The following is an 11,485-nucleotide window of genomic DNA, read 5'->3' as shown; positions in this document are numbered from 1 at the left end:
TTTCTCCCACTTCCAATGCATACAATCGATGCTACCAAGCATACCCGGAAAACCACGACGCTCCGATTCCTCAAGTATGTTATGAATGTCATCAGTTGTAGGGCTTCTCAAATAATGCTTTCCAAATATCTCATTGATACCAATACAAAATTTTTTAAGGCACTCAATTGTCGTGTTTCTAGAAATTCTCACATAATCATCTACAACATTGCCTGAAACCCCATACGCCAACATTCTCATTGCTGCAGTGCACTTTTGAAGAGGGGATAATCCTTTCTACCAACAGCATCATATCTTTGTTTCAAATACTCGTAATGATCTTCTAGATTATAACAATACAAAGGAACAAACTCCTCCTCATTCGAAACCTTCGCCGAAATTGATCATCTGAATATATAGGACTATTAGAGAAGTAATCATTCCATATTCTTAGATGGCCTTCTTCACGACGCCTATCAGTGTCAGGATTTCGTTTTTTTCTAGTGTTTTTAGTAGAGGATGAGACCACCTGTGTAATTGCAACGTTAATACTTGTTAAAATATCAAAAGTAATAGTATCTTCTACATATGAATTTAAGAAGTTGTCAATGTATTCGTCAATTATGTGTTGGCCATTGACGACATTTGACATAGTTCCCAATTGCTAGGTTGAAAAAGATGGTATTAAGAGTGTTATAATTAATCAAGAAAGAGAGTATGTGAGTTGTGATGGCCCTGATGGGGGATAAAATTTATATATTTCTAACATATATCCTTTGTTCAACAATTTTTCAAAAATTAAATACTTCAACGGCTATTTTTTAACTACTATATTTGAAACTACCAATATCTAAACAAAGTTTGATATTTGAAATTTAATTGTTATTTTATAATATGTATAATGAAGCATTTGTTGAAAGTAGTAGTCAACGAGCTACAAGTTTACTCGGATATGTACAAATTGGAAATAAATTACGTTATTGTTGTATTGTAAATCATAGATATGTACAAATTGGAAGCTTGAAGTTAGGCTACAAATTAAATTAGCTAACTAAAATATACTAAAAGTTAAATATAAGACAACTAACTAGATTAGCTGAACCATTTGCTAAAAGTAAGGGAAGTAAATATCAATTAAGTAAATTAGATATATACAATTGTTAAATATATGGTACATATTTGTATTTAGTCAAAGGAGATAATTTCTCTAAAGATTATCTCCCTAGTTTATTGCTTCTGTTATACGTTTTTGGTGTAATTAGTTTCCTAGATTATAGCCTAGGATAGTGGTAAACTCTTGCATAATCACCGTAATTATATAATATATGATAAGTATACGTAGTATACATAATCACCTTTTGCATAATCACCATTTGCGTAACTAGATATATACAACTAACTAGATATATAATCACCGTATCAATCAAATCTTTTAGCAATTCTTTATAGATAGTTCCTTTTAGTTTTTAGTATAGTAGTTATCCTTGTCGTTGTTTGTGTTTTGGGTTAGAACAAATAACTATAATTATGCAAACGGTGATAATTAGATATATGCAACTAACTAGATTAGCTGAACCACTGTTTGCATGCCAATATGTGAAAGGATCAAAGGTGTTTTGTATTGCAATTCAAGAAATATCAAATACAATTATAATTACAAGAGAGTTAGCTATAATAGGAAAGAAATAAAAACGTTTACAATAATAATGTAGTATAGCTATACTATAATATTATGAATGATATAAGTTAGGCATAATAGGCATGAAAGATCAAAGGAACTAATCTTATATAATTAATCTTGCCGGCATTATAGGAGTGATACATGATGAGAATAATATCAAGATATTATCTCTAATACTATCCTCACCAAAAAAAAAAAAAAAAAAAATTAATAATTGTTTTATTCATTGAAATCAACTTACATTATATTTTATTAGCAAAAAAATAAGCAAAAGAAATCAACCAAATACGTAAAAACTAACAGAATAAAATTTACTTAATTGAATTGAAATAAATAAATAAACTTATCATCGACATTCAAACCATATTTCTCAGCTATTGCTTGCAAATTCTTCTCGTGCATCTTTCTTTGTAAGGGGTTCATCTTACTAACATCGGCATAAATTATTTGATGTCCAATCTCTTGTTGTTTGAGTGCAATCTCTCTCTCTTTCATTTCAACTATTTGTTGTAAGTTGCTACTACGTAATTGTTCAATGTTACTAATCTTGGACACAGTAGAACTATAATCAATTTGTATATTTTTCCCTTTTTTATTGCTGCCTCCTTAGCTGCTTTTTAGCCAATGGGTCGACCCTCATCGATTTTTTCTAAATCATCAATATTCTCACTAGATGATTTGTGTTCTCCTTGCTTGGAATTACCACCATTCATAACTTTTCGTTTCTTGTTTTCTTGCTTCCATTTATCTGAGTTGCGTACAATACTCCAAACATGTTGGTATGAGAATGTAGTATTTTACTTTGTTTCATACAAAGAATGAGAATCGGAAATTTTCAGTGACTCATCATACCCACTTTTATTTTCATATTGACTATAGCACCCAACAAATTTATTCACTGCTCCATTGATAATCCACCAGTGTTGCTTGCACTGATTTGGTTCCCTTGGAGCTTGATCCTTCTCTTTATTCTCATTGAAGAAATCTGTCACTTGTATCCAATAATCATCCGATTTTTGTGAATTACCGGTGATTTTATTTTTACTACTATGTAACCATGCAGTAGTTAGGAGACAATCATCTTTAATCATCCAAGGAGTCGATTTTCTTTTTCGACCTTGAGTAGTCGTAGGAGGAGTTTGTACCTCAATATTATCCAACCCTTGTTGGCTAGAAAATTCAGGGAGTTGGGATGAAGCTTGGAGAAAATTGGCTAAATTTTGGACTTGCGTATTTAGAGAATTTTGCATTGGTTGTGAAGGTAGATTTTGATTATTATTGCTTTGAATCAAATTCATAAAAGATTGCAAATCAAAATTTTGAATGGGATCCATATTTTGAAGAAAGCTTTTGAATGTGAAAATCAAATTATTGTACGTTGTTTATATTTTTTTGTAGGCTTTTAAAGAAGACAAATAAATGATAACAAAATCAATAGGATATTTAGCTTTTACAATACATATATAGAGTAATTTAATTATGACTAGGTACACACATGAGAAATATTAAAAACCAACAAACAATAACAAAAAAATAGGATAATTTAAATACAAGATAACTTAAATTGATAATCGTTATGATTGGTATGTATTTTTATTTTTTTGCAACAAGATTAAGTACATAGTTAAGATAAAATAGAACAAACAATGATTTTTGCATATAAAAAATTAAAACCAACGTACATATCTATAAAATAATGTACATACATTTTGAAGAAATTTTGGAAACAACGTACATACATTTTTTTTTTTTAAAAACAATATACATAGAATTTTTTTTTTTTATTTATTTTTTTTAAGAAATGTACATAGATTTTAATGTATTTAAGAAATAAAAAAAAATGTTTTTTTTTTATCAAAACACTGTGTTTTGATGTATATATAGAGAAAACACGGTGTATAGTGTGCAGAGTTGAGTCTTAAGTTTTCAAGAGTCCACTTCAGATTTTGTTAAGACTTAGCTTCTTAAATGCATTAAAAAAATAAAGTCTTGTCTTAAGATAAAAAAAATGATGATGCCTAAGTCTTAAGACTCAGGGCTAATCTTGCTCTAAAGCAAGATTATTAGCCCTGTCTGGTCTTAAGATTTTAATTAATTGCCACATCATATTTCATATTAAATATAATTATTTTTTTAATTTTAATTATGTTAAGCCCCTTAAGACTCAATCAGATTTATCTCTTCAATTCTAAGACTTATTTTAGATTTCTTAAAATTATTTATTACTTTTTTTTTTGTCTTTTAATTTAACATATATATTTCAATATATTTTTTTTGAAATACATATATAATTTTAATATGATATAAATAAACAGTGGGATAACAATTTCTAACCCAATTTAGATGTATGTCATAGTTGAAAAATAATAGCAAAATAGATCCAGAAAAAAAAAAATCAATTATAATGGAACTACATGAATTTAATTGATTTATAAATGCATGAAATTTTATAATTACTATACACATATTGCATCAAATAGTTGTAAATGTAAAATAAAAATGACTAATGTAAAATTGATTTGAATTCAAATATCACTTCCCCCAAAAGGACTCCACAAATGTTCAACCAAATCATGTTCAGAAAAAAGCTATAATATTGTACGTTTTTTATATTTTTAGTAGGCTTTTAAAGAAGACAAATAAATGATAATAAAATGAATAGGATATTTAGCTTTAATAATACATATATAGTGCATGTAGTTTTATTATGACTAGGTACATACATGATAAATATTAAAAACCAACAAACAATAACAAAAAAATAGGATAATTAAAATACAAGATAATTTAAATTTATAATTGTTGTTGAATCATGATTGGTATGTACTTTTATTTTTTTTTGCAACAAGATAAGTACATAATTAAGATAAAATAAACAAACAATATGATCTTTGTATATAAAAAATTAAAAACAACGTACATATCTATATAAAAAAAAAATTGAAACAATGTACATAAATTTTTTTTTTTTATTTTTTTTTAAGAAATGTACATAGATTTTAATGTATTTAAGAAATAAAAAAAAAGGTTTTTTTTTTTTTTTATTATCAAAACACTGTGTTTTGATGTATGTATAGGGAAAACACTGTGTGTAGTATATAGAGTTGAGTCTTAAGTTTAGTCTTGAGTTTTCAAGACTCCACTTCAGATTTTGTTAAGATTTAGCTTCTTAAATGCATTAAAAAAACAAAGTCTTGTCTTAAGATCACAAAATAAAAAAATGATGATGTCATGCTGAGTCTTAAGACTCGGGGCTAATCTTGCTCTAATGATTAAAGGTTGTTTGGTTCACTTTCCTCTAGTTTAATTTATACTACAATTGCATTTAATTTTCACCTCTTCTTCTCCTTTATAAACTATTCATTTGTCAATATAAATATATTAAAAAATAATTATACATATTATATACCTATTAATAAACCGTGCATCGCACGGGCCAGAAGGCTAGTTCACCTATTAAAACCGGTTACCAATCTATTAGGGACCAATAGAAGGAAATCGCCTATAAAGGTGAAATTATTAAATAATAATCAGAATGTGAGTTATTAATGGCGAACCGGCCAAATATGGGATTATTAGAATCAATTTTTCATATATATATATATATATATATTATGATTAAATTAAAATGTTTGATTTCTTATACTATACACGCGTAACATGTTCCTCTTAACTTGTACGGAGTAAGTATAGTTAGAGTAGATTACATTTCTATATAATCGCAAAAAAAAAAAAAAAAAAAAAAAACTAGAAAAACTAGGGTTTACATAAAATTGTTCCAAAAAAAAAAACTACTTACAATTTCGTAAATTGTTGTTATGATTGAAGATTTTCTTCAAAAATGTTAGATTTTTTTTAAAAAAAAAAACAAAAAGTTCCATTAATTAATCAAGGGGGACAAAGAGTCCATGAGAACATAAAAAGAAACATCTTGGGGACAATGATTTTCCCAAATTTGTTCATAACCGAAAGGAACTAATTTCGCTAGATTTTGCACGACACAATTTCCATCACGCTTAACATGTGACCAAGAGACGGACACGAAGCTAGTACATAGCTCTAAGATATCCCCAAGAACTGAATCAAGCTCCACTGACAGTGAAGCTCTTGACAACCTATCAATCACCACTTTGCAGTCCGACTCCAATATGATCTCCGGAAAGCCATACCTCTTACCGAGTTTCAGAGCAAATAGCAGAGCCTTTGCTTCAGCAATTTATGGAGTCTAGAATGCACGACACCTTCTTGTAGCAGCCACCAAAACCTTGCCTTCGAAGTCCAGAATGTTAGATAGTTGGAGTACTTGTAGTAATTTTCTACCAATTTAGCGTGATTATGTTTGAAATTGTTAATGAAGAGGAAAGTCGAAAAGAGAGAAAATGAATTGAAAAGAAGGTTTTTTTTTTTTTTTTTTTCGTATATCTTTGTGGGCAGTTAATTTGTAGCAATTACGGTTAATGAGGTAAATGGGTAGTTACTGTGATTAGTGGGATGAAGTTAAATACACCGTTTTGAAAGAGGAATTATAAGGTAACGAGGCGGGTATTTTGGCATATTTTGGAATAAATTTGGGGACTAATATGTAAATATAATCATGTCTTCCTCCCTTTTCACATCACAACCACGTAATCAATGTCTTACTCTGACTGTTCAAAGTTCTTCCTAACCATGTTGTTGAGAGCCGCGAATACGATGCTTTCCCTAAGAGTTAATATGTCCCTAATTTTACACTCTTTGATATTAGGGCCGTGAAGCAGTGTTGGAGTCATTGTTCTTGAGAAAAGAAGATGTCGGTGGAACGCATATGTCTGTTGTTGATCGACAAGAAGACCAACGGGGTGGCTGTGAATCTGTGATGGATTTCGGGTGGTAGTCGTTGACTGGTTGTGAGCTGTGATAGCTGGTATGCTAGATTTGAATATTTGATTTATTCTATTTTATTTTTACTTTTTAAAAAAAGTTGCAAAAATTACCTATTTTGCCACCTATATGTATATCAGACTGATTAATGAGGGTAGTCCCGACCCATTTTGAAATGGGTGTAGGTAGTTTTAACTCCTTAAGGTGTTGGAATTAAGAATTAAGCTTCAACCTAACTCAAATCCAAATTAGACCATCCTTGCCTAACTAGACCCAACCGAGGTTGAACCAATTACCCGAATTGACACCTTAAGCGGTGAATGAATGGTAATCCCTTAATTGAAGCTTAACTAGCAATCCAACCTTTATGCATCTATATAAAGTTGAAGCTAAAGAAAACCCTTCTTTTCTCCTTCATTTCTCATCTCGACTATTCATTCTCTTCTGCCGTTCTCTCTCTCTCTCTCTCTCTCTCTCTCTCCCTCCCTCTCCTCCCACACCACAACACTCTCAACACAGTATAACAATGGCGTCAGTAGATCCTGAGCACAGAGACGACGAGCACGCTCCCGCCGAAGAAGAAGACACTGGTGCCCAAATTGCCCCCATCGTTAAGCTTGAAGAGGTCGCTATCACCACTGGTGAAGAAGACGAAGATGCCCTCCTCGATCTGTAATTTTCTCACTTCTTTATGATTTTTGTTGATTTGATTGTTGAATTTTGCCACAATCCCAGGTTTTTTTTTGCCCTGATTTTTAGGGTTTTGTGTTGTTTTTAATTGGGTGCTCTTCAATTGTTGTTTTCAATGCATTTATTGATCCAATCTTTGAATTTTGCCACTAATTTAGGGATATGTTCGGCTTTCTACGGTTATTGTGATGTTTTATTATTTCTAATTGTTTGTGTTTTGGAATTGTTATTAGAAAAGCGAAGCTTTACAGATTTGATAAAGAAGGAAATCAATGGAAAGAAAGGGGTACTGGTACAGTGAAGTTTCTAAAGCATAAGGTTTCTGGGAAAGTTCGATTGGTTATGCGGCAATCTAAAACTCTTAAGATCTGTGCTAATCATCTGAGTATGTGACTTTATTTCTATCATTTGTTAATTGTTCTGGATTTTGTTTTCTTGTATAATTACTGTGTGAAATTGCTTGAATTAATGAGTTTTTTTTTCTAAGAATGATCAATTTTTATTTGTAGTTATTGCGGGTATGACGGTTCAAGAGCATGCCGGGAATGAAAAATCTTGTGTGTGGGTTGCTAGTGATTATGCTGATGGAGAGTTGAAGGAGGAGATGTTCTGTATTCGATTTGCATCGATTGAGAGTGAGTAAATTTGGTTTAATTGTTATTACTCCGTATTTACACGCCTGTTTATTAGTCCATGCCACCGGTCCAATATTCTTGTTGTGATTCTTCGTCACTATTAATTGATAGTGTGTGTTCTTGATTGGGAGTGTTTCTGGGTCTTAGTTGATTAGTGAATTTGTTATTTGTTGCTATCTCTTAGCATGTCTAATGTATCTCATCTCATTATTTGTTTATGTTTATTGCAAGTTGGATACTATGAGGGTAATCTAAACTTTGAGCTTATGTTTCTAAAAATAAAAAAAAAGTAAACTTTGAACTCATATCCTAGAATATAGGAATATAGAATGATGATGAATCAGGGCTTTTATTATTTTGACCAAGCTCAAGGATTTTGGGTTTTCTATTGTCTAGTTCTTATGTCAAAAACTCAAAATTACAAAACCATTGTTTAGGTAATTTAATGAACCTATATATATAAAAAAAAACTAGAATAAATTTTGAGTACTTGTGGATTTAACTTAGTGTGTTCCAAATTAGAAATAACTTAGTGGGATACAATTAAGAAATAATTGGACTCCATAACAGAAGAATGGATGCTTATGTTATCATCTTTTTGCTGTTGGATTACATACATAGTTTATGGACAGTGGTAATCAATTGGAGTTTTAGAGATATCTTGATCATGATGTATGTACATTGGATGGCAACAAATAAGCTACACTTTAACATGCTTAAACATTAGCTGTAAAGTGGATTTGTGCTTGCAACATTATTTATGTGATACTTGATCTATTTTGTTTTAGTTGCAACCTTTTCTTTGTGAGGGGCTTAAACTTGACTACCTTTGATTGCACTAAATCTCTGATTTATAATTGAAAGTTATCAATTGAAATTTGTTAGATTTGTCTCAATGTGTAACTTCTAAACATCAACTTTTTACGGTTTTTATTATTATGTAATTAGAGATTTTAAAGGTCCTTTTGCATTGATGTCCATAAATTATCAAACATTGCAATTAATCTAGAAAAAGATGAAGTATGAATTTGTCAGATCTTATCTCTATTATCTTTCATATGTTTTAGCCTCATTGGTTCTGATTTGTTGTTGATAGGCTGCATCTTTTTTACATTTTCTTAAGCCATGTATATGGTTCTTCATTGATCAATATTTATCAGCAGTATATAGAGAACAAGTGAAAGTGCTTCTGTTCTGGGTTTCTTAATATTTTGGCACTTGTATAAAGATTAATTATGACCTCTATAGCATACTTTGGACATATACATCCTTCTCTCGGATGTGGTGTTTTCTTTGTTTAGTAATGTTTTGAGGGGCCAACTTTGTTATATACCCTAACATAGTTCAGCAGAAAGTTTTCATTTATTTTATTTCAGATTGGTGCTTACTGTTTCTTGGCTGCTTGTTCTAGCTCGAGCTTTTGGATATATACGTATTTGTCCAGTGTAATTTGATTTTATTTTGAGCAACAATCACAGTTTGCAAGTCTAAATTTGTTTTCCTTTCCATTTCTCTATTTTTAGTGTTATGGTTATGTTATTGGGTAAAAATTTGGGTTGTTTTATAGTTGTCATAGACAATGCATTTGAATATCATTTATTATAGGAAAATTTAACAAGACTAGTCCAATCTTTGCTTAATTCACCCAAAATAATCCAACCTTTCGATTAACCCTGAATAATTCTAAGTTTACTACTTATTTTCTTCCAACAACCCTAGCAGGACATCTTACCCTTTGTAACAGGTTACCTTCCAAGTGGCATTTTCTTATTGTTTAATTTTTTTTAATTGAATTTAAAATAAAATAAAAAATTCTCTCTTGCTTATCCTGCTTGTTTTTCACTCCTTTCCCTTTCCTCCATTATCAGCCACCAAAACCACTCATCACAATACACGGGGCCACCACCTACAACCACCTCAACACAACAACCAACCCATAACAATGCAAACAACACCCACAACATCTTCGATGTACGACTACCCCCAATTCAGCATCAAATTCAATTGATAAAGAGGGAAGAGAAGGGAAATGGTGGAGGTTGGGGTTTGGGTTCTGGGTTGGTGGAGTTGGGGTTTCGCCGTTTCGGGGCATGGGTGAAGATGGGTTGGTGGTTTCGGGGTATGGATGAGGCCGTGGGGGTGGGATTGGTGGTTTTGGCTAGGTGAGGTTGGTGGTTTCGAGTCTGGGTAGGAGTGGGGTGTGGGGTAAGTGGTTGTGGTGGTGGATGGCTGAGTTGCAGGCTGATTACAAGGGGGTGGCACATAGCAAGCTGATTGTCAGGGAGAGGAAAAGGTAGTGGGCTGGTTGATGGGGAAATGTGGTAGGTTGATGGTGAAGTGAGGTGGTGGCGGGAAGTTTCAGGGAGGTGAAGGAGCCATTGTTAATGGCTAGAAGCTTGAAATGGAGTTACTTGAAGTTGACATATAGGCTTGGTATAAGATAATAAGTAGTAAACTTAGGATTATTCAGGGTTAATCGAAAGGTTGGATTATTATGGGAGAATGGGGCAAAGGTTTGGATTATTAGTGTTAAATTTTCCTTTATTATATTGTATTCTGTGCAAATGTGCAATTTATCTTGTTTTGGCTGGTTACTAGGTGAAATACTGGTTGTTTCAAAGTAGTCCGGACTTTGTATATTTAGGATTTTCCTTGTACATTATAATTAATCATGTTACTGTTTTATGATCAGATAACAAATCTTTCATGGAGATGTTCCAAGAGGTTGCTGAATCACAAAAGAAGCAGGAGGAGAACACAGACGCTTCTGAGACTGCTGAAGCTCTTGAGAAACTGAGTGTTGGAGAAGAGAAAAGCAAGGACAAAGCCTCAGAGGAAGAAGCTTCTCCTGCCAAGGAAGAGGCTACTCCTGCCAAAGAAGAAGCTTCTCCAGCTAAAGAAGCAGCTTCTCCAGCTAAAGAAGCAGCTGCACCAGCAGAGGTGACAGAAACCGAGGCTAAGAAGGATGATGTGGAGAAGAAGGGTGAGGATTCCAGCGCTTGATTTTAGTGTCTACCAATTTTCATCGGTACCATCACATCAATCATTGCATAGTATTTCAAGCTCCTTGTCTGTGCTTTATTGGGCGCAAATATTTTGGTAGTAATTATTTTGGTCAGCATCTATTCTTGGGACCAAATGGGTCGTCTTTCAGTAGAGTCTGTTGGTGTTTGGTCTTTGTCTATTTGGGTGTCGAGGAATATTTATTGATTTTAATCTGGGTTTTATGTTGAGGCGCTTAGAAAGTGTTCTTTTTCTTATATACTTAAATTTGTACTGGGTGTGTTGGCGTGTTTTTGGCTGTCCGTGTATGAAAATGCTCTACAAAAAAAGTTTTTTGTTCAAGGTCACTCACAATTTGCTTATGTGAGGTTTAGCTAATATCTATGTCTACATCTTTATATTGATATATTTCTATTTTCTAATGAAATTCTACACTGCAAAAAACAAAAAAAAAATGTATAGTGTGAAATATAAATCTAAATATTATACTGGAAGTCCTCTATATATGATCCTGATTCTTGAACTGGGGTTTAAAGTACAGTTTTGCCCAACTGGTCATTTCTGGTTCAGGAACAATATTTCCAAGTAATCAAATTTTAAGATTTCTTCAAAACAGGTTTATTTGTGCCGAGGGCAA

General features: G+C 32.0%; 1 protein-coding gene across 1 annotated transcript; it reads left to right on the top strand.

The window, feature by feature from the left end:
• Nucleotides 1-6,953: 6,953 nt before the first annotated feature.
• Nucleotides 6,954-11,190, top strand: LOC145558427 (ran-binding protein 1 homolog b-like). The gene is made up of 4 exons (XM_081619668.1): nt 6,954-7,192; nt 7,444-7,595; nt 7,720-7,845; nt 10,538-11,190. Exons 1-4 carry the CDS (start codon nt 7,047-7,049, stop codon nt 10,846-10,848), a joined length of 735 nt encoding a protein of 244 aa, XP_081475794.1. The 5' UTR covers nt 6,954-7,046; the 3' UTR covers nt 10,849-11,190.
• Nucleotides 11,191-11,485: the final 295 nt, after the last annotated feature.

Source organism: Chenopodium album, chromosome 9 (assembly GCF_948465745.1).
Source record: "Chenopodium album chromosome 9, dcCheAlbu1.1, whole genome shotgun sequence".
Classification (NCBI taxonomy): Eukaryota; Viridiplantae; Streptophyta; class Magnoliopsida; order Caryophyllales; family Amaranthaceae; genus Chenopodium; species Chenopodium album.
The sequence above is the reverse complement of the archived record's forward strand: the minus strand, read 5'-3'. Positions and strand labels throughout refer to the sequence as shown.